This window comes from Mustelus asterias, chromosome 15 (genome assembly GCF_964213995.1).
Source record: "Mustelus asterias chromosome 15, sMusAst1.hap1.1, whole genome shotgun sequence".
Classification (NCBI taxonomy): Eukaryota; Metazoa; Chordata; class Chondrichthyes; order Carcharhiniformes; family Triakidae; genus Mustelus; species Mustelus asterias.
In genome coordinates this window covers 58,649,555-58,674,543 of record NC_135815.1, presented here as the reverse complement: position 1 = coordinate 58,674,543, position 24,989 = coordinate 58,649,555, and the positions used below count along the sequence as shown (strand labels likewise).

At 40.4% G+C, this 24,989-nt stretch overlaps 1 protein-coding gene across 3 annotated transcripts in view; it reads right to left on the bottom strand.

The window, feature by feature from the left end:
- Positions 1-24,989, bottom strand: part of cnksr3 (cnksr family member 3) — a 136,364-nt gene that overhangs the window by 58,163 nt on the left and 53,212 nt on the right. For all 3 annotated transcript variants that reach the window (XM_078229946.1, XM_078229945.1, XM_078229947.1), the window contains one exon: positions 764-966. In XM_078229946.1, the coding sequence (XP_078086072.1) occupies positions 764-966 (203 nt within the window). The remainder of the gene's footprint in view (positions 1-763; positions 967-24,989) is intronic.

The following is a 24,989-nucleotide window of genomic DNA, read 5'->3' as shown; positions in this document are numbered from 1 at the left end:
AGGAAAATAAAAAGTGGGCAACTGACAGTTCATGAGGACTTGAGGAAAATCAGATCACACGGACTTCCAATCCAAATTGCCTTGCATTGTTCTGTATCTTTAGTTCAGATTTCCAATTAAAATACAAAGGCACAAAAATTAAATTTGATTCTTGTACGAAGTGTAATTTCTTCAGCACATTAATCTCAAACTATTTCTTCAGTAAATGTATTTCTTTTTCTCACATCTTCGTGCTTCCCCCTTTCTAATGGCATTTACTCACTGAGGCAAATGTACTCTGCTAAATTAGACAACTTAATGCAAGAAGTAGGCTAGATAAAGGGAAAGCCCCAGTAGTTGTATGGCTAGCCGCGTGGTGCCTACAAATGTTGTTAATACAAATAAACAGTGATGCAGAAAACAGATGGATTTTATTGATCACAGAAATAAACATCATATAGAATCTGACATTCATAGCAAGTGCATGCATGAGAAATTTACCCAAGAACCCACCCAATTGAAAGGAACAGCAATAAACATTTGGAGCCAGCATTAATTTGTATGCTCAAATATCACTGCTTTTTAATAAATGCAATACTGTTCTTTCCTAGCTAGAGGTTCATTTTGCCCACCCCCCAGCCCACCTCAGAGCTCATTTCTTTAGGGAAAATAGCAGGAAAGTTCTCCTCGTCACAATTTTCTTTTCAACAAAATGCAACCAGTAATGCAACATTACTGACTCAGCACAATGAAAATGTATGATTACTTTACATTGATTCTTTACCTGTCCAGCCATGCCAACAAGGCTTTAGCTGCTGCAATGAGGTCCACAACTGAGGTAAGGAAATCATTGGGAGGTTTGCGAGAAGTTCTGCCATCGTAAGCAGGGCTTTTTCGTCGAGTGCTGATAAAATTTTGGAGGCTATCGGTGGAAGCCCGTAATTTAAGAGCCAACTTCTTCATGCTTTCTGTTTCCAATCCATAATTCTGCAATTAAAAGTAAATAATCAGAATTGAACTCAAAAGATTGATCTTGGATATTTCGGGCACGAGTGTAGTACTGGAAAATTATAAATGTTGGACTGCCTGTTTCAAAAATGGAGAGAATAATCTTGGCAGCAACAGTGCAACATCAATGGTGGATGGGGAACCTTTTAGAGACAATAACCCAATGAATTAACTGGCACTTGGAAATACCAGTTAATAAATGGAAATTAACATGGATTTGTTAAAGATAAATTGTGTTTGATTAACTTGAGTTCTTAAATCAAATAATGGAGAGGGTTAATGAAAGGTGTGCAGTGTTGTGCAGTTTGACTTCCAAAAGGTGTTGAGGACCATTTGTTAGCAAAATCTAATCCCATTAGAATTTCAGGTCATGAATCTCAGAAATATCATGAAGAGGAGAATAGAACATAAGAAATAGGAGCTGTGGTAGGTCATTTCGCCCTTCAAGCTTGCTTTGTCATTCAACAAGGCCACATCCCCACCTTCCGCAGTGTCTGCATACCTTTAGAAACCAATAATTATCAACCTCTGTTTTAAATATACAGAACAACTGAGCATTCACCACACTCTGCAGTAGATAATTTCATATTTTACAACCCTCTGAGTGAACACATTTCTCATCTCAACCCTAATGAGCTGACCATTTAATTTGACACAATGGGCCAGATTTTGTTTGGTGACGAGCTGGTGATACAGGAGGGTCTTTTACATTTTGGTACGAATTTCAGTCTTGCAGCGCTTTCATGGTATTATTTGTGTGTGGCCTTTTTCACAGGTCAGGAAGGCCTCAATTGTGATCTCACATTCACCTCTTCTTATGACAAGTTGCCATTTGTAAGTACTCAAGGAAATTTGAATTTCGTTCCCTCCAGTATTTTCATGTGCTGATGCAGGTTTTGGAAGCTCTGAAAAAAAAAACCCATCTTGTTGGGGAGTTTGTGACCACTGTTGAGGAGTCAGGAACATTCCGAAAATGTTAAATATTTTTACAACTTCAAGTGTCATTATTAAGTGCTGTATTATAACGTAGATGTGTTTAAACCACAGTGCTTCATCATAGGACTATCTTGAAAGGTAAGTTGATCATTATATTGACTAGCATAAGTATTGAAATGCATCAGAGTACTTTTCTCATTGTGAAAGGCACTCTTATGCATGCAAAACTCAAGAAAACTGTGCTCAAGATGACTGATGTAATGACCTCAAGTAATTTAAATGTCCAGAGCCCTTTAAAACTCAAAACCTTGAACAGTTTTCACTTAGATAGAAAAGCAACCTGCTCCTAGACTGCTTTGATTGGCAGGACATCGATTGTAGCTTTAAAAATGGCCATCTGTTTGTTTTAATTTTAAACAGGCTCAGTAATTTACATTTCCAAGATGTTATTACAGCTAAGTCAATTATGAATACCTGGCTGAGTTTCAAATGCTTATCAAATATTTCTCCGGAGAGCGATGTGTTCACATTTTGATTTCATATTTTAGGTGGTTATTAAAGGGTTATCTGACTGTCATCTGTAAAATGTCTGCTTGTTTTTGCAACAGATTGATCATTTTATTTGAATGGCTTTGAGTTTTTTTTCAGTATTGTGTGTTTGAATATAAGCTCTATTGGATTGTTAGAGTTGTTTGAATAAAAAATGTCCATGTCAAAGGCATCTTCAAATCTGCCCAAAAGGACGAACAGCTACGGAAAGGGCATGAGTTTGCTATGAGGCAGCATGATGGATGAGTGCAGGTGGTGAGTTTCAAGGATCATAAGAATGATATTGGGAGCTGGACTGCCATCTCTGGAGAATTAAGGTGGTCATTCTAACCAGCTCACCTCTAACCACACTCCTCCCACACAGCATCATGGCTCATGAAACCCAACCCCTTACACAACCACCCCTCTCAAAAAGATAAAAATATATGGCAGGAATAGACTGAAGGAACTGTTTCAGATGGAACAAGAAGAGGTTGGCTTGCATTTCCTGAATCCAAGCTGAAATTCCTGGGATGTAACACTGTCCTAGACAATCCTGATAGGGTAGGGAAAACCTTTTTTCAGCATGTACCCTGAGAATTTTATATGTTTCAATCAGATCACACCTTATCTTTCTAAACTCAAGGAACATAGGCCTCTCTAGTCAATCTCTCCTCATAGAACAATCCCCTCATTCCAGTTTAGCAAATCTTTGTTGCAGTAACTCGAGCGCAGATTCTTCGCAAGGCAAACATTTCTCAGACTTTCACACGAGCTTTTTTGAATGAAATTTTTTTTCTCTACCAAGTAGATAACATGATACTTTGCCTCATTGTATTTCTTGGAGACTTCAGGGGTACACAAATTTAACAAGGAAGAAAGAATGAGGCGCAATTTGAAGAAAATACACCATTTTAAACAAAGTACACACCCCCCACACACAATCCTTACCTTTATTAATACAGTACAAAAGCAAGAACCTTGTGTTCAATTATCTGGGAGAATGAAGTACAAGGCGGCTCATATCCACATATGTAGAGTGGCACTTGAGCATGGGGTGGGCTGGGAGCAACACCAAATATAACCCCAATAATCCAAGTACAAAGCACCATCTCCCTCTCTGAAGTGTGTGATCTCTTGCTGGAATACACTTCTCTTTACCATCTTGCCCAAGTGCATGTTATTTCTTTTAACCCTTGAAAGGTAGTACCAGCTAGCAACTGAACTGGATGAGAGCTTGATCACTATTCACAACTAACATCCACTAATATCACAGAATGGTTACAGTGCAGAAGGAGGCCATTTGGCCCATCATGATTGCACCAGTTCTCCAAATGAGCATCATGACTTAGTGCTATTCCTCTGCCTTTTCTCATGTCCCTGCACATTATTTGAATAGAAACAATCATCAATTCCCTCCCGAATGCCTCGATTGAACCTGCCTTCACCACACTTCCAGGCAGTGGGAATAGCACAGTAGCTCAAAGCCTTTGATGTAATAGCGACCTGCTTCTTCCATCCCAGTATGGATCTCTTCTCAGCAAATTATGGAGTTGGTAAGACATCCAAAGTCCCTCAACATTAAGTTGTAAGATTCAGACAGCATGCTCCATTGCCATAAAGAGGGCTGTTCATACGTTGAGACTGGAAGTTCTTGGAGGCTAAGATTGCACAAGTGGCTCTTTCGGAGTCCTTGAATTTTCTCTTGGAAATTCTGTCTGCTGATAGGATTAATACCTTCCACTGGGGCACTTGGGTATTTGTGGCAGCATAACGTGAATTTCGATCCATTGTACCCCACCTGGCAACTCTCTTTTGGGGAGTGTAAATAAAATTGTTCAATGATGGTTGCCTGCAGCTGATGAAGGGGTTAGTCTTACTCAGTGCAATACACAATAAATGATGATAGAGGATAGAATGGAATTTCCTTTTACTTTTCATTTAAGGTATTAAAAACTGAAGAACATTGCATCATATTTTTTGAACACCTAAAGGTTTGAGGAACTTTAAGCAATTTGAAAATTTGTTCATGATGTGTGAACATCATGTTTGGGCACAGAGCGAATCAGCAAAAATGGCACTTTAAGGCATATTTGGAGACAATGGGACATTTCAAGATAAACTAAATGTTTTCCTCACCATCATGGGGCAGATGTTTTTGTGGTGGATTCTAACCAATGTTGTCCGCTAGACTCGAGTGATATTAAAGAGATTCTGGGCTCTTCTTATGGCCCAATTGAAAGATACACTGCAGCCACTTACCAAAGCTCCTTCAACAGCACCTTCCAAAGCCACAACCTCTACCACATGACAGGATAAAGGCAGAAGATGCAAGGAACCACCACCACCTGCAAATTCCCCTCCTTCATCCTGTCTTGGAACCATATCACTGTCACTGGGAGAAACTCTTTCCGAATAGCAGCTAATAGCACTGAACATGTAGCTACACTACATGGTCCGCCTTGGTTCAAGAATATGGCTCACCAGCTCAAGAGCAATTAGTGATGGGAAATGAATTCTGACCAAGCCAATGATGCCCACATCCCGTGAAAGAATAAAGCAAAGGACCCGTCTATCTTCAGATGGACTATTTTCAAATTCCTGTCCAACTCTTATCCATCAACCAACATCAACTACAGATAATTTGGTCATTGTCACATTATTGCTTCCAAAACTTATAAACTGGTTTATTTTTTACATTACAACCGTGAGCCCAGACCAAACATACTTCATTGGTTGTAAAGTGCTTCAGGATGTCCTGAAGTCATAAAGTGCCATATAAAGTCTCATCTTTCATTGTTAATATAAACAAGGCAGTGAACTGGAGGACCAAGATAAATCGCTCACATATCCACCCACACTTAGATGTTATTTCAAGTTGGTCTCAGCTTGAGATTTACCTGGACATGAACTCACTTATACAAAGAACCCAATAAATCATTTACACCCGAACTGACTGTGTGGAGTTTGCACATTCTCCTCGTGTCTGCGTGGGTTTCCTCCGGGTGCTCCGGTTTCCTCCCACAGTCCAAAGATGTGCGGGTTAGGTTGATTGGCCAGGTTAAAAATTGCCCCTTAGAATCCTGAGATGTGTAGGTTAGAGGGATTAGCGGGTAAATATGTGGGGGTAGGGCTTGGGTGGGATTGTGGTCGGTGCAGACTCGATGGGCCGAATGGCCTCCTTCAGCCCTGTAGGGTTTCTATGATTTCTATGATAGATTTTAGTGCAATGCAAAATATACATAACACAAATATCCATTTTGTGGCTAATGCAAAATATGTTACTAACTTTCAATCTGCACAAGGCACCCCAGAGTGTAATGTATTACAGTTTAAAGCCTGCAAATTAATCAGTTGCTGCATGCAGAGTTCAGTCTGTTGCTGTAATATACTGGAAGTAGAATTTCCTGGCAGTAAAATCCAGATTCCTCAAATTTTCCCATTGGCCTTCAGCTATCTGTCACATTGAACCATCTCACCCCCTTCAGTGCCACAGTGACCATGACAATGTAGCTGCTAGGAGACAGCCTCCCAGTGGCTTGGGGGGGGGGGGGGGGGGGGGTGGAGGGGTGGATGGATTTGGGAGGTGGTGCAACAGAAAGGTTTAAAGGTTTAGTGGCCATACCTGCCCTGGCTTCAGCAGCAGCTGTGAGACATCCTGTGGGGAGAGACTCCACCCTTGTATTGGCAATCACATTGAATCTATATTTTACTTGAACTGTCCAAAAAAAAATTGGATAGAACATACCTCTGTTTTGGTGGGCTCTTCCTCTCTCCCTACCATGGCATCCTGCTGTTGCTTCCAAACTAGAGGGCCCCTGATTTGCTTTTCAGTTTTGAGAGCTCATCGCCATGCTTGGATGTCGAGCCCACTCTCTGGACATTCATTGACTAATTGACCCACAAGTCGATGGCTTTCCTACACTGTGAAGTTAAGAAACCTACAGGAAAATCCCTGCCCATGGTGCTGATATTTATTTATATCTACATTGTTTACCTAAAAGTGTACTTCTGTCTTGGAACACATTAGCGTTTATATATTGTCTATCACCTGTTTGGCTCCAATTATTGGTGTACTGGGCAATTTCTAGAATTTGAAGGCAGACAAATGAGATAGAAAACAAATTACTATCTTTTTTTATTTTGGTCTTCTAGTTCTCATTCATGTTCATCTGAACCAAAAAAAGTTTATATTGAGAGAAAAGATAAGCTATCTGAAGTATTGCTGCAGTTAATGAGCGTATGTTTACTGCAAGGCAAGAAGGAAAAATAAAGTATAAATAGGCCAATAACCTGTTCAATTTTGATCTTAAAAAGCTGAGTAATCTTGATCCAAGTATAATCCAAAGAATGTTTATACTCGTGAAACATTCGCTATTGAATGCGTGAACTTGTAAGTTACAAGACTGTTTATTGAAAAAAGCTGAAACTTCAAATTCCCAAACAGCTAATTTATATTAATCGGCTTTTTTGAGGTAGCATACATTGAATCTCAGCAATTATTTCCTGTCCAGATAGATGCAGCATAAATATATAAATGTATGTGTCTGTATAATCCTTTATGTTCAGTTTGTGATCCCAATACTTTTGTACAGTGTCGATTTTTAACATGTGCTGATGCACAAACTTCAGCTTGTAAAATGTGACTTCAGAATCCATAAGTGTAGATGTGCTTTGAATGTCCAAAGCTCAGTATCTGAGTTTGGATAAATTCCTATTTCACAAATAAAAAAATTGATTGATTTAGTTGAAATTTATGAAGTGACTTGATTTCCTGCATTGAGACCTTTCTTGAGTGGAATAAATCCTGTATTGAATTGCATATGCAGAGGTCTTCATCTGGCCATTATTTAGAACTTACTGTGGAGTTTAATCGAACTATTTTTGGTCCTGCAGTGATAAATGTTCAGAATTTGATCTGAAAATGTTTTACTTCGTTCACCCATTACCACGTTAACAGATTTCAAGGTTATGTTTTGTTCTAAAGTGCCTTTCACATAGATCCCAGTGATGCTTTGCAATGACCACTTTTATTTTTAAAAAAAGACTTGCACTTACCTAGTGGTTTTCACTGTTCTGGAACATCTCAAACTGTTTTACAGCCAATTTTGAACAGCAGTTACTGTTGCAATGCAGAAACCAATTTGAATTTATTTTTTTCCAGCTACATTTTTCAATTTTCTCAACAGATTCACCTCCTTCTTGTCTCGGGCTTTGAAATTCATATTGCGAATTTGTTGATTTGAATTTGGCTGAAGATGCATGCTGAATCTTTCAAAATATTTATTTGGGTTTCTGCTATTGCCTTCACTCGTAAAGCTAGTAAACAAACTTAACCCTTTCTCTCCTACCCACAAAAGAATGTAATTGACACTTCCTCTTAACAAGGGCCTTTTACAAAGCTACTGAATATCAATCTACAACTTTGCAAAAACTCATATTTCCTAGGACGTTATCAGCCTCCCATTTCATCATGTGTTAGAGTTGTGTTTTGATTGCTGGGTGACAATTTCTTTTTCATGCAATTTACTCAGTGTTTCTCTATCTGGCACTATCTTGGGTTGGATTTTTAATCTGATTCAGAATTAAAATATTCTGGTTCTGCTCACAGACAACCCGCTGCCACCATGTAATGTTCTTTGATTCTCACAAGTTGGAAATAATCACACTTCTTATACTCAAAATGCTGAAGCTTCATCAAGTGTATTTCTTGCTGCCTCCATGTGGCTGGTGGACTGATAGATTGATAGTTTGTTGACTGGCAAATGTTCTCCCCATGTCTGCGTGGGTTTCCTCCCACAGTTGAAAGATGTGCGGGTTAAATGTTTTGGCCATGCTAAATTGCTGCTCAGTATCCCAAGGTGTGTAGATTAGGTGGAATGGCCATGGTAAATGTGCAGGGTTGTGTGGATAGGGCAGGGACGGGGGGTTGCCAATGTGTTTCTGCTATTAAAGAAGAATTGTAGAGACAAGCCAAGGAACTACAAACGAGTGAGTCTCACGTCAGTGGCGGGAAAACTATTGGAGAAAATTCTGAAAGAGAGATTCTATTTCCACTTGGAGGGGCAAGGTTTGATCAGGGATAGTCACCATGGCTTTGTCAGATGAAGGTCATACCTAAAATTGATTGAATATTTTGAGGCGTTGACCAGGTTTGTAGATGAGGGTAGTGCAGTTGATGTAGTCTATATGGTTTCAGTAAAGTCTTTGACAAATTCCAACATGGGAGACTTATAAAGAAGACAAACACTCATGGGATACAGGGAGATTCAAAATTGGCTCAGTTGCAAAATACCTAAATATATCAAAAATATATTGATGATTCTGTTGCGGGGTGGGGGCGGGTGGTGGTAGGATTAGGATGACACAAAGATTGGTAGGGTGGTTAACAGTGAGGCTGAGTGTCTTAGGCTACAAGAAAACAGACAGGTTGGTCAAATGGGCAGATAAGTGGCAGATGGAATTTAATCCTGAACAGTGAGAGGTGATGTGGGGTTATAGGGTCAGATCTGGATTGGGTCTGGGCGGGATTGTGGTCAGTGCAGGCCCGATGGACCAAATGGAGCAATAATCCGAAAGGAGTAATTTGACAAAGAACGATGTACTTTGGAAGGAGTAATTTGGCAAGAAATATTCAAAGAACGGTATGACACGAGAAACTTCTGAGAAACAAAGGGACCTTGATGTGTTTGTCCATCGATCACTGAAGGCAGATGGGCATCTTAGGAGAGAGTGGGACATTTCCTTTTATCAATCGGGACATAGATTACAAAAACAGGGAGGTCATGTTGGATTGTATAGAACTTTGATGAGGCCACAGCTAAAGTACCATATGCAGTTCTGCATGCCACATTGTAGGAAGGATGTGATTCCACTGGTAGACATGCAGAGATGCACCAGGATGTTACCTGGGATGGAACATTTATGAAGAGAGAGGTTGGAGAAACCTGGATTGTATTCATTCGAGCAGAGAAGACTGAGGGCTGACTTGATTGAAGTGTACAAGATTATGAGGGGCATGGACAGGGTGTATAGGGAGCAGCTGCCCCCCTGTAGTTGAAGTGTCAGTCACAAGGGGACTCGAGCTCAAGGTGAGGAGCAGGGGGATGTGAGGAAAATCCATTTTACCCAAAGCATGTAATGTGCTATCTCAGAGGGTGGTGGAGGCAGGATGTCTCACATTTTGGTCACCCTGTTATAGGAAAGACATTGATAAACTGGAAAGAGCGCAAAGATGATTTACGAGGATGTTGCCAGTACTAGTGGGCCTGAGTTATAGGGAGCAGTTGGCCAGGCCATGGCTTCATTCCTTGAAACATAGGAGAATGAGGTGACCTTATTGAGGTGTATAAAATCATGTGGGGCATAGATGAACACATAGTCTTTTTTTCAGCATTGGGGATTTGAAAACTAGAGGGCAGAGGTTTAAGTTGAGAGGAAAAAGATTCAAAAGGGACCTAAGGGGCAACTTTTTCAGGCAGAGGATGGTGCGTATATGGAATGAGCTGCCAGAGAAAGTGGTTGAGGCAGATTCAATAGCAACATTTAAAAAGCATTTGGATAAGTACATGGATGGGAAACGATTAGAGGGATATGAGCCAAATACAGGCAATTGGGACTAGCTGGGAGGACACTATGGTCAGCAAGGACCGGTTATGCTCTATCCAATTTTTTTTTGGACAGTTCAAGTAAAATATAGATTCCATGTGATTACCAAGGCAAGGGTGAAGCCCTTCCCCACGGGATGTCTTTCAGATATTACTGAAGCCGGGCAGGTATAGCAGGCCACTAAACCTTTCCGTAGCACCACCTCCCAAACCCACCCTCCCCCTTGCCACTAGGAGGCCGACTCCTAGCAGCTACATTGTCATGGTCGCTGTGGCACTGAAGGGCGCGAGATGGTTCAAGTCCAATGTGACAGGTAGCTGAAGACCAATGGGAAAATTCCAGCTGGCCTCCATTAACAAACTCTGTCCTTGTCAGTTGGACTATTCTCAAAAAGCATTCTCAATTGACTACCTGCTGCTTGCAGGTGGGTAGCTCTGCCACTCCCCAATCCTGTCAAGAAAAGGGTTTGCAAGCAGGATGGCGCTGCTTGCTGCTATGCCAGGACTATAAATCTTGTCCCATATTTATAATGCAGCAGAACTGCTGGAACTAACTTCAATGGCATCATGAAAAGTACTTCTCTAGGGCAGTTTTGTCACACTGATGGGTACCAGTAACACCGAATGCTGCACACACTATTTTTGTGACCACTATCCACCTATACAGATCAGTTTAATTACTGGTCTTCACAGATCTACCTCAACAACATCAGGAAAGCAAAAGGCACTGGAATGGCTCTAAATTCTATTCTGCAGACTTTGCCAATGTACTATATACCACACAATTTTTACCTTGGAAACTTGTAAAATTTATGCTGCACTTGCAGAAAAATAAAGGCTGCAAAATATACTCTTGATTCAAATATCACATCGATAACCCAATTTAGTACTTTTTCCTCACTGGAGATTTATATCCAACTGTGTCAGAGGTTGCACAATTAGCTAACAGTAAAAATGCACTTTATGCTGACTGACAATTGGTTTAAGAAGCAACACTGCAATTTTCTTCTGTTATCTACAAAACAACACGTGGTAAATTAATCCATGATACACTGCATTGAGACAGACTGGCAAAGGGGGGAACACTTTGCCTTAAAGATGCAGTTAGAGCCTTGCTGTCATGCACTATGAAGACCCACCAAATTACACATACAGCAAGGAGGTGCACATTACACGTATGTCTTTTATAAGGAACTATGTCTGTAGGTCAGGATTGATACAACTTACATTTGTTTTAAAAAAACATAGGTGGAGATTCATTGTTCGATCATTCCTTCAGAATTTTCTTTCAAAAACAAGAGATTAATCCCAGGCTTTTGTACAAGCTGTTTGGCAGATTAGTGAATTTTAAGCAATTCCCACCAAAGTTGCCAATTAAGATGCATATTAAAACATGCCTTACAAAAGGTAATGACAGATGAAAGTGAGCCAATTTCTTGAGGCTATAAAACGAGTATGCAACTCCAGCATGTCAGAGCACAATTCTTTCATCATTACAGGTTCAAGTCTCGAGGTAGCAAACATTATCTCAACGTTAATGAGGTTAACAGTAACTTATCTTAGATTTGCTGTAGGTAGTCGTACAGAAAAACACAAAAGAACAAAGTGCAAATTCTTCACCAGATCAACAGATTAAATACGGAATTCCTGGGAAGTCATGTGTTTTTATAAATAAGGGTGCCGAGCTCATCTCGCATGTCCATTCAAATGATGGTTAAGTACTGAAGTAGAATAATAAATATATAGCCTGATATTATTGTAAGCTACATCAATTAGGTACTGGTACTTGGCATATCTCAATTGGCAGAGGTAAACTTTTAACCAAGTCAAAAGGAGCTGGCTCAAATCACACTCCAGAGAGCACGCACATATGAGTGACACTTCAGTGCAGATTTTAAACAGAGGCAATCTACCCTCAGGTGAAAATAAAACATGCCTATGGAACTATTTGAATAGTAGGGGAGTTTGCAGAAGTATCCTGGTCAACGTTTATTTATCAAACAATGCCATTAAATAGAACAGTCTGGTTACAGCAATCCCTCATTCAGCATTCTTAGTGTACTCCTGAAAACAGTGTGCTAAGCAAAAATTACTTTCCCATAACAAAAAATGGGTGGGGAACGGTTCCAGACTAGTACTTTTTTTAAAAACTGTGAAACCTACTGTTTGCCTCAAATTTAAGTAGCTTAGAACACCTCTTATTAACTTACAGCACTGACAGTAGTACAATACTGAGACTTGTCTCCCGAATTTCCAGTTGTGCCACCTCTCTCTCTGAACCTGCTGCTTTCCCGAGCGCTGCTTTTATCTAATTGCGGAATCTTGCTGTACACAAATAAGGTCTTGTGTTTCCTTATCTTACACTAGTGACTGACAAAGGTGATTTTAATCAAGTATTTAAGAAAGGAAAAGAGCAACTGAAGTAAGCACTTCTTCCTTAAAGGGCGAGACGGAGGAATTAATAAATGGGCAACAATGAAGTGACAGAAGCAGAGAACAGGGTCTTTAGCATGTTTTCACTGCAGGAGACAAAAATATCCCAATAATGCCTGAAAACAAAAAAGGTGAAAGGGAGGGTGTGGTATTTTTAAAGGATAGGCTTGCAGGCTACAAAAGTGCCAACAAACAAGAGTTTATTGGAAAGCTGTTTACTCGACACGTTGTTAGGATCGACTGCCTGTTTGCCTGCACAAATGGATGATGACATCATCAATACATCATGTGATTGGACTATTAAAGTGACCTTGTTCCAATTAGGAACAAACATGAATACACAACAGAGCGAGGAACTTAAAACAAACATCAAGGAAAAATTACTGGGAAAACTATTAGAACAACTAAAGGCTGACAAGAGACATGGACCTGTTGGCTGCATCCTTGGGTCTTAATAGAAGTGGCTGCATACATAGTACTTGGCTGTGATCTTCCAAAATTCTCTGGATTCTGCAAAGGTCCCGGCATGTGTAACACCTCTATTCAAGCAAAGAGACCAGGCAGAAAGTGGGAAACTGGGAAGATTCTGTAAACCACCAAAGGAGGTTATAGTCGGACATTTAAACTTTCCACTGCAATCAGACAGGCTTGGCATGGTTTTGTGAAAGGGAAATAATGTTTGTCTAATTTGTAAGTGTTCTTTGAGGAAGTGCCGAGCAAGGTGGGTAAAGGGGAACATGTAGATATGACATATTCAGATTCCAAAAAGCATAAGGTGCCACATCAAAGATGACTATACATGATAATTCAGGGGTAATGTTTAGCACACAGAGGGTTGGTTGGCTAAAAAGCAGAGCAAAATAAATAAGTCATTTGCAGGATGGCAAAGTGCCACAGGGATCAGTGCTGGGGCCTTAACTATTTACATTTTCTATCAATGAGTTGTATGAAGGGACCAAACATACGGTATCTAAATTTGCTGAAGACACAAAGTAGGAAAGTAAGTTGTGGATAGAGGCTACAAACAGATTTAGGTAGGTTTAGTGAGTGGGCAGAAATTTGCAATCGTGTACAATGTGGAAAAGTATGAATGGGAGGTGACTTTAATGAAACATCCAATTCAAAGGGGATTTAACTGGATGGATGCTGAGAGAATGTTCTCCTGTGATGAGTCAAGAGTTCACAGTTTAAAGGTTAGGGATCTCTTATTTAAGACTGAGATGAGGTGCTTCCTTTTCCTCTCAGAGTTGTTAGTTATGAATTCCCTTCCCCAGAAGGGAAAGATAAGATCTGGCAAATCTTCCCCAGAGGCAGGGTGATTGAAGATAGTCAAGGCTAAATTAGATAGATTTTTGGATTAATAAAAGGAAATCAAGGGTTATGGAGGAAGGTAGGAAAGTGGAGTGAGGCCACAATCAGATTAGCAATGATCTTCAAATGGTAAACTATACTCTTGGGCCCAAATGGCCTACTCCTGCTCCTCTTTCTTGTACTTGTGCTCTAGTGTTTAACCCAATGTTAAAAACTTTGATTGCGGGGAGGGGGGGTGGGTATAGCCTGTGCCAAGGGGGGAGGCAGAGCATACCCAGAGAGGAGGGCAGTGGGACTGTATCTTACTCCCAGTGCCACTCCACAACACATTTCACAGATCTGCTCAGTGGGTGAGGGTGAGCACTGAGGCAGAGAGTGAGCTGGACACACACACTGACCCTCTCACCTAGTCATTTTTATTGAGGATTCCTTTTTAAATTATCAAAACAATGTTCTGACATTGTTTTACACTTGCTCAGAAATTGTTACGTTTAATATTTCACCTTTTTTTTGATATCCAATTTACTGTCGTGCCAAATGTTACCTTTCCAAATTTTTCTCATTGCCCCTTGAAGGAGAAAGGCCCCGACTGAGTGGGTGGGAGAGTGACCAAGCAAGCGAACACAAATCTGCCTCATGCCCAGTCTCAGTTTTCTCTCTCAATCTCACTGACACGCAGCCTGACCGTCCAACATTCTTCTAAGTTTTATTACTTACTCTTTTCTAACGCAACAATTTATCGCTGCAACATTTCTTACATTTGTTCAGCAATTGTTTCATTCATTCAAACCTCAGCTTTTTCTGAAATTCAGTTTACTGTTTTCATAGAATCCCCACAGTGCTGAAGGAAACTATTCGGCCCATTGAGTCTGCACCGACTCTCCGGCAGAGTATTTTACCCAGGTTCATCTCTCCACCCCATCCTCGTAACACCACATTGATCCCACTAATCCCCCTAATCTACACATCTTTGGACACTAAGGGGTCATTTATCATGTCCAATTCACCTAACCTGCACATCTTTAGATGGTGGGAGGAAACCGGAGCAGCCAGAGTAAACTCACACAGACATGGCGGGAATGTGTAAACTCTACACAGACAGACAGACACCCAGCAAAGGCTGGAATCAAACCCAGGTCTCTGGTGCTGTGGGGAAGCGGTGCTAACTGCTGTGCTGCCCATTTGCCAGATCTTATCTTTCCTACGTTTGCTTGTTAGCCCTCAAGAAAGAAAAATAAGCAAATATGGCCACTACAGCAAAAGAATTAGGTGAGCCTGACTTAAAAGGTCTCATCCAAACTTCCACCAGCGCAACACCCCTCGACACCGCACTCCCTTGGCACCACACTTAGTGTCAGCCTGATTTCTGTGTTCCAGTCCTGGAATGAAACTTGAAGAACTTGGAACTATGACACCATTCATTCACTATCACTGGGCCAGGATCCCAGAGCTCCTTTCGGCTCAGCAGAGTCCTACCAACTGAGCCAAGGCTGACACACAAAGCTAATCTTTCTGACTTGAAGCCCAGATTATACTTGTAATGTGTACACATCATTATCAGGAGGTATTTAAATCTCAGCCATGTCCAACATGCATCTGTCACACAGCACAAATGGTTCATTTGATGCAAAACAAAAGTAAATCAATGACCTCCAGCCCACAGTTTGCAACAGTTTCAAGCACCACAACCAGATGAGGATTTCCTCCTGTTGGAGCACTTCACATGAACTGTACTTCAGCAGTGTTTTAAAAAGGTCTAGGGCAGACTAACAGCTAATGACATTGTTATTTAGACATTAGTGAATGACACCTCCAAATACCCACTTGGAACAGACAAATATTTAGAATCTTTGCAGCATTCAGGATGCTTAAAGCTTTCATTGCTTAAACTTTGGGGTGTATGGCACTAAGACAAAAAGGGACATTATTGCAGCACAATTTATTATAAAGCTTTAATGCAAAAGACCCAGTTTCTTCATGTGGTGCATGATAATGACAAACGCAGTCAGATGCATGCCACACAAATGCCAGGCCATGATTAGTTCCAATGGGTATCTAACCATTCCCCTTTGATGTTCAATGGCACGACTGTAACTGAATCTCCCACCAATACCCCGTGGTTACCACTGACTAGAACTTAACTGCACCAGCCAAATTAGGAGGAGCAGACTATTCAGCCCCTCAAGACTCATCTGCCAATCAATTAAATCACGGCTGATCTGATTGTGGCTTCAATTTCACTTTCCTTTCTGCCCCTTATACTCTGACTCCCTTGTTAATCAAGGAACTATTTAACTCGGGCATTAAAATATATTCAATGATACCATTTCCACCACTCTCTGGGGAAGAGTTCTACAGACTCAACTCTCTTGGAAAAAAAAGAGATTTGCCTCGTCTCCGTCATAGGACAACCCCCTCATCCCAGGAATCAGTTAAATGAACCTTCTCTGAACTGTTCCTAATGCAATTATGTCATTCCTTAAATAAGGAGACCAAAACAGCACACAGCACTCAATGTTGTCTCACCAATGCCCTGTACAGCCACAGCAAAGCATCACTATTTGCATTCCAATACCCTTCCAATAAATGACAACATTCCATTTGCTTTCCTAATTATTTGCTGTACCTGCATACCAACTTTTTGTGATTATGTACCAGGACACTCAGATCCCTCTATCTCGTGATTTGCAATCTCTCACCATTTAAATAATACGCTGCTTTATTCTTCCTTCCAAAGGGGACAAGTTCATGTTTTCCCACATTTGGTTCAGTCATCCAAGATTGTAAATAGTTGAGGCTCCAGTACTGATCCCTGTGGCGCTCCACTGGTTACATCTTGCCAATCTGAAAATGGCCCATTTATCTCTTCTCCGTTTCATGTCCCCTTTCACAAAACCATGCTGACCCTGCCTGATTGCACTGAGATTTTCTAAGTGCCCTGCTGCAACCCCCTCAATAATAGATTCCAGCATTTTCCCCAAGACAGATACTAAGCTAACTATCTTCAGTCTCTCCTTTCTTCAATAGAGGATTCAAATTCACTATTTTTCAATCAGATTGAACCTTTCAGAATCTGGGGGATTTCAGAAAATTAAACCAATGTATTGTAATTTCTCCCTCATTACTTTCTTAATCATTCTCTGGTTTTTTAAATGTTCTCTCAAGTATTCTAACCTACCACTAATCTTGGTAGAGTTTTGTATTTTCTTTTCAATTTGATGCTACCTTTAATTCCCATTGTTAGCCAGTGATGGTGCATCCTTTCCTTAGCTTTTATTTCTCATTGGTCTCTTTGCTGAGAGCTACAAAATATCTCCTTGAATGTCTGCCAATGCATCCCTGCTGACTTATCCTTTAACCTAATTCCCCAGTTTACTTTAGACAGCTTGATCTTCATACTTCAATTAGCCTCAAGTTCAAAGCACTCATCTCAGATCCACTTCACTGTTTCAAACTAAATGCAAAATTCAATCACATTCTGATTACTACCACCTCGAGGTGCCTTTACGAGATCATTAATTAATCCTGTCTCAGCGCACATTTACCAGATCGTGCTGCTCTACGTAATTGCTCTAAAAACACGATGAACTTATCTCCCGACCTACCTTTGTCAATCTGAATCACTCAAGTTATATATAGATTAAAATCACCCATGACTATTGCTGCATCTTTCTCACAGACCCCCAGTACTTCTTCCTGAGCCCTTCACCCTACAGTATGCTTACTGTTAGGGGGCCTTTAAACTATGACCACAAGTCACTTCCTACCTTTACTATTTGACATCTTGATCTTTAGAACAGAATAGTTACAATACCAGGTCAAAGGCTGGGAATTCTATGGAGATTAACTCACCTGCTGACTCCCCAAAGCCTTTCCACCATCTACATGACACGTCAGAATTGTGATGGGACTTCTGCCATGTGCCTGGATGAATGCAGCCTCAACAACGTTCAAGAAGCTTGACACCACCTAAGGCAAACCAGCCTGCTTGTTTATCACAATTTCCATGATCTTATATATTCATCCCTTACACCACAAGTGCACAATGGTAATAATGTGTACCACTTCCAAGTGGCACTTGAGGCAAATTATCAAGGCTCTTTGGACAGCATCTACCAAACTCACAGCCTTCACCACTCCAAACAAACAAGGGCTGCAGGTGTATGGGAACACCACCACTTGTAAGTTTCCCTCCAAGTCACACACCATCCTAACTCCAAAATACATCACCACTCCTTCACTGTTCCAGAGTCAAAATCATGAAATTTTCTTTCAAATAATATTATGACCGGGATTCTCCCTCAAAAAATTCTAAGTGCTGAAGCTGCATAAAAACTGGAGTAACTTCCGCTGGTTTCTCAAAATGAATTCCCGACTCTGTGCACTGCAGAGTGCCTCGGAGATTCATGCTGAAAGTTTGGAGAATGGGGCCTATTCCTGCTGGAGAGGCCGGCAGCAGAGCACTGAGTGAGCCACTGTGCATGTGTCAGTCTGTCAGAGTGGAAATCGGTGCATGAGCAGTAGCCCTACACTGCTGGCCAGACCAGTGACCCCACATCGCTGGCCATACAACCCTCCCAAACACTGCCCCCCCCCTCCCCCCGAAAATCAAGGCGTTTCCAGGCCAGCCCCAATGTCCCTCCCCCACACAATCCAACCACCTCGACGCCCCCCCCCAACCCCCAGCAATGGGGAGCTGTTGTAAACCCCACCGGAATGAACCACTGCTGACCCCAGGGGAGGGTCACCTGGAGGAAACCCATGCAGACACAGGGGAAATGTGCAAACTCCACACAGACAGTAACTCAAGCCAGGAATCAAACCCGTGTCCCTGAAGCTGAGGGGCAGCAGTGCCACCATGCTATTGCAAATAAAAGGAATAGTTTATAATTCACATGATGGGCTCAAGAAGAACAGTTGCCAAGGGCCAAATAAAGAAAGGAATCTTTTTCCACCCTTGAATTCTAGTCAAGATGGGTTCAAATAGCTGAAGTCAAACCTCCAAACTGTTGCAGAATTCCCTTGAAGATACGAATGTTTAGTGGGTCATGAAGCTGTGGTTTCCATATCAGGATGTCAAATTTCTTTACAGATGGATAATTTTACAATCAGGTGGGGAGACACTTATAAGGTGTATAACCTCCACATTTTAACAGCAAGGATGACGCAGCTTGTTACTGCTGCCGTTGTCTCTTTTGGTGTTTTTTTAAAAAAATAAATTGTCCAGGTCTTCATATCAAAATTTATTACCATCTGGTTTCAGTCACAAGACCAATACTAGTATTATCCACCCTTAGATAAAAGCTGTCGTTATACAACAAAGATCACAGAATAATTTGTGACACTCAGGATGGATTGTTTTTGGGCCTCTGGCCAGTTTTCATTGTTGGAGTTGCAACTCGGGGACAAACAGAAATAGGTAAATTCCCAAACAATAGCAAGTGTAAATGCTATAGATGGAATCCATCCCGAGAGGATACAAGATGATCCAATTCGAAACTTTCTGGAAGCTTCAAATAGCTTGTGTTGAGGTTGCACAGGTCATCTGACCAACTTAAAAGTGTCCATTTTAGTAAAAGACAATTCCAGAAATTTCTTTACAAACATGAGTTGATGTTTAAAGTTATGAATATGACACCTTTACTGGGCATAATAGCACCTACACCCAGGCAGTCCATCACCCCCTTCTCAAGGGCAATTAGAGTTGGCTACATCCCATGAAAGAAGAAATACTGTACCAATATCCACTGATTGTTTTCACTAAATTATTTTCACAATAAACTTTGGCAAGCTTAACAGTTTATACTGCATTCATTTTTGGTTAAGAAAATTCAAATCATGCCAATCACGATTGGGGGGGGGGGGGAAGGGGAGGCGGTGCTGCAGAAGAGAAGGAAAGAGGGTGAGAATGTGGATGATACTGTAATGGGAATAGCAGGTTTCAAATGGACAGCTCGCTTTCTATAGTGGCTGATCCAGGGGCTATTTTTAGAATGACTGTTTTTGTTTTAGCTCAAAGCCATATGTGCAGAAAGAAATGCCTTGATTTATGACCCAAAATTCAGCTCTCCAGCAGGAATAAATTACTAATCATTCTAGCCAGAGCAGTCCATTCCATACAACAGGCACCATGTGGCGTAACATTGGTTACAGAGACACCAACACCTTCTCCCACAATGGGCATTCATTCCATCATCAGTAACTCAGTGAAATACAAAACTCTGCCCCTTACAGATCAAACTTTGACCCAGATGAACTACAATGACAGTAACTTTACAGAATTTGAATTGTCAATTAAAACCAAGTAGATGCTGATTGACTTCTAATCAAGTCTTGAGGATGTTGGAAAACCCCATCCAAACTTATTCCTTTTCACACACCTCTTACTTTGGATGTGCTGAAATACATAAATTAAGGCATTCTATAATATCCATTCCACAATCCAGTCAGTAATGATCACTGAAGGATACCCAAATGAATATCAGAACTAATATTTCCAGGCAAATTCTGTGTGGACAACTAGTCATGTAATGGTATTGTCCACTGGATAGGTAATCGAGAAATTTGGGTTTGAATCCCACCTTGGTAGGTTATGCAATATGAATTCAATAAAAATCTGTTCATGCAGTTTCCACTCAAATGAAGTCAAATTGGGTCAAAAATGTTTACTGGAATATTAAATATTACTATATTTTGGAAATTGTTTCTTTTCTTTAATAATTTCAAATTAAACATTTGATAATTATTACTTATTGGTAAAGCAAAAAATCGCCCCCAGTCAGTAATTCAATGCATAACAGGGCATGCAATTCCAATGTGAAAATTGGATTTTGATCAAAGTTTGAGCTGATTGTAGAATGAAGTGTCAACCAAATTTCCTTTTGTTAACACAGGAAGCTGGAAGCAACTTTTCTCCACAATAGCACCAAGCAATCGAGGTCACAAAATGAAAGTTAAGATTTCTACTATGTTGAATCACCTAATTTTAGCTGAGATGCTGCAATAGCTAGGGAACAGAAGGCAGTTAGAACTCCCACTCTTAATCAAGGCAGTATACATTACTTCAAAATGCCTGGATTAGTGTCAACAAAAACAGCATATGGCTATAATCTGATACCTAGTAATATGAACAGCCACATGCTAGACTTATCTGTGGGCAAACATAATTTTTTGAATCATACCTTGGCTCCAAAAAGAGGCTGCCTGTAATACATGTAAAGATCAGATTATGGTTTCAAATCTTAAAAAACTTTTGACGACCTTTGACCCAGAGCTGTAAAGGAAAATTTGCAATTTCTGCAAAATGACAATGGAATTTGTAATTGTTTTGAACCATGTTTGATAAGACTAGAGCTTGCCTCAGTTTTACAGGGGTTAACAGCAAGTCACTAGATAGTAAGAAACACTGGTCCACATGGTCTTGCTACCCTTGACCTGGAAGCAGTACCAACTGGAAGGAAGGAAGTTAAGACAGAAACCATGTTGCCAGACACAGAGCAGGGAGACAACAAAGTTGTCTGTTGTTTAAAAAAACGTTACAGCAAATGGGAGAACAGAGAAGGCACATTTAAAATAAGCTTTTGGTGTAATACAGTTAAAGAGGATCAAAAACTGAAGACTGGGTCAGAGCAGAGATTGCCAGTGGGACAATTCTAAACCTGTGCTTCAGCTTTGTCAAAGTCAACTCGACTTTTTAAGGAGGTTTAGTAAATGAATCAGATAAAGAGCTCTCTAGTTAATCTGTGCATAGCAAAGGAAGCTTTGCAGGTGTATTCTGTTTGGGTGAGGACTGTCTCCATGAATCTCAGGTGGAATATGGCTTCCAGTCAACATGACCTGAGGGCTAAATCCATTGAGTGGGTAAATGAGAAATCCTATGTAGCAGAGGCCAAATTAGAAAACCTTAGAAATGCATGTATTGCCACATCTGTAGGGAGTGATGTGGCTACTTGTTGTTTGTAAGACTCTATGTTGTATTCCCTATTTAAATTGAAATTGACTTTTTTATTTGAAGTATCATTTGTCTGGTAATGGTTTAATTCATCTTGGTTCTGATAAGTGCTTAAATTACAAAAAGAAAATGAAATTTTGTTGGTAATTTCTTCATTTGGGGGTCACTTGGTAAATTTGTTATAATCTTCTCCTATGGGGATTATAACCATTTATATTGTCAATCTTCTATCAACTATCACACAGTCATTCATGTTTTTAAAAATTCAAATTATGGTTCAACAATTGAACATTAGATAGCTCAACTAAATTAGGAACTGTTTAGGAAGCAACTTAAAATAAATTTCTACTGCCTTTTAAAAAATGTTTTTTGAGTACTGGAATGAACCCTACACATCACCACAAGTGAATGCACAATTATTTCCCCTTCCTGCACAAGTGTGACCTTACATCTGTCATACATATTAGCTGCCCTTAAAAGTTACCCTTTCTGTACAGTGCATGTTCTAATCTGACCTTCGAGGATTTGATACAAGTATTGTACATGTTCCAAGAGTCAGCAATCACCTTTGTACCAACCAAATAACTGTTTAATAGATATGAAAGATGAAGCGGCTGCGGGGCTGATGAGACGGTCGCACACCTCCTTGTGGAATGTGCCTTTGCAAAGAAGGTCTGGAACGAGATGCAGTGGTATTTGTCGCGGTTCGTCCCGAGCAGCTCGGTGACGCAGGACTCTGTGCTCTACGGGCTGTTTCTGGGGACGCACACCGAGACAAATATCAACTGCTGCTGGAGGCTCATCAACTCGGTGAAGGATGCACTTTGGTCCGCCCGAAACTTGCTGATCTTCCAGCTGAAAGAATTGTCCTCGACCGAGTGTTGCAGACTGGCACATTCCAAGGTCCAGGACTACGTGCTCAGGGACGCGCTCAAGCTTGGGACAGCCGCCGCAAAGGCACAATGGGGAAAGGCCACCGTGTAAAGCGTCTCAACCGAGGCAGACCGAGGGCCGGGTAACTGCAGAATACCCTCGGCCTGCGTAACTGTGTGCCAACCTGAAAAATAACGGCACACAGTAAACTCTGACACATGTATATAGTTTTAAGAAATGAAATGTAACGAAATGTAATGTTTTGTAAATAAGCACTGTATTGTACTGTAAAAATGATTCTTTTTTGCACTGTTTATGACTTTTGGATCTGTCATTTTGCAATGTTTTATTGGAGAGTTTTTTTTCGTGAATAAAGTATATTTTTGAAATAAAAAAATAACTGTTTAATAGATATGAAAGATGTTTGCATGTTTAGCAAACCACATTTGCCCCCTTTTTTTTCCCTCCCTGAAATCTTGAACCTGCACATTAGCGCCAAACTGATTTAGACTAGCATAATTTATTTGTATGAAATTAGATTTGATTTAGCTACATAAAGAGTCATGCTTTGTAAATAAAATCTTGTCTAATTGAACTGTTTTTATAAATGGCCTACAGTCTGCCTTTGGTATGCAATTTCATGCCATTAAGTGAGTGACCAGACTTTGAGATAATGTTAGAGGGGCAATGCAAATTCTAAATTCCAGCTTTAAGTTGCAGCTTGAATAAGTTTTAGGTAATAGAATAACCTCCATGCATTCCGCATTAGTGTTATGTTGCTGCAAATCATCAGTTTCCAATGCTGCCTTTTACAATCGAACATTATATTCCCAGCAGTATTCCTCCTCCAACTTGCGGGAGATGTTCTTGGCCAGAGACTCATGTATATAATTGGTAAGAGTTACTTCAGGGAGTACATTTCTTCTTTGAATCCCTCCAATGTAATTGGGAAAAAACAAAACGCATTTACAATTCTGAAATGTGCAGTTAGACTTTCCTGTGATGATGGGACATTGTACATGTGCTGCGTTGAAAAGTTAAAATGCAGAACCTTGTGGCAGAGGGCACCTCTGGACTTGAAAATAAACAACCTGATGTCAAGGGATATGGAGTGAGTGTGGGAGTAAGGTGTTTGAGGATCAGCCATGATCATATTGAATGGTGGAGCAGGCTCAAAAGGGCCAAGTGGCCTCCTCCTGGTCCTATTTTCCATGTTTCTTTTTCGTGCTTTTTAAAAATAATCTTAGGACACCCCAAAGCATCTTACAGTTAATGATATACTTTTTTTGAAGTGCAGGTATTGTTATAATGTAGGAATTTTATTTATATATACTGGTGTGTACAGAGTGGCAGGAAATGAGTTCATCTCAATTCCTCAATTACCAGGTTGAGTACGGGGTGGAAGTGACCAACATAGACTACTTATTCTCACGCAACTTGCACTACCACTTGAGAAGCTCTGCAATGCAGCTGAGGCCTCTGATGGTAATTTTACTTTTCATACATTTGAAAGTGAATTCCATATCATCAGAGCATAGTAAATAAATGCATATGAACATTTCCTGGATGTGTTAGTACAAAAAAATCCGCACCCAGAAATGTATGGACAGACTCAGTTTACCCACCACTACAAAAGCAAAATACTGTAGATGCTGGCAATCTGAAATAAGAACAAAAAGTTGTTGGAAAAGCTCAGCAGTCAAGCAGCATCATTGGAGAGAGTTAATGTTTCAGGTCAATGACCCTTCTCCAGTTCACTCTAACTCGATTCCTCCCCACAGATGCTGGCCCAACATGCTGAGTTTTTCCAGCATTTTTGTGTCATTTCAGTTTGCCTTCTGTTTCTTTCAAACCAATTAAATATTTATCTTCACCTTCTGCTGATAATGGACCGATCCTTGCTTCAGAGGAACATGGTGGTACAATGATTAGGAATGTTGTACATAATTCAATAGATGGGTAAAGAAAGGATAAGTAAGTCTTGTGTTCAAGCTCCAACAAGAAGCAATTTTGTGGAAATTCTTCACCAGATCACATGGCACAATCTCAATATTCCCAATCAAAGAATTAAATTTAAGACCAATCAAACCAAGCATCTGTAAAGATACAAAGCTCATTCAATGCTGGGGGAAAGAAAGAGCTTGCATTTATAGTGTGCTTCTCATGACCACTGCATGTCTCAAAATGCTCTACAGGCAATGAAATGCTGTTTAAAAGTGCAGTGAGGCACCAGCCAATATGTGAACTCCTACAAACAACAATGTGATAATAACTGGATCATCTGTTTTTGAGACATGGATTGAGGGATACATATTGGCCAGGATACCAGGGATAACTCCCCTTTTCTTCAAATTAGTTCCCTG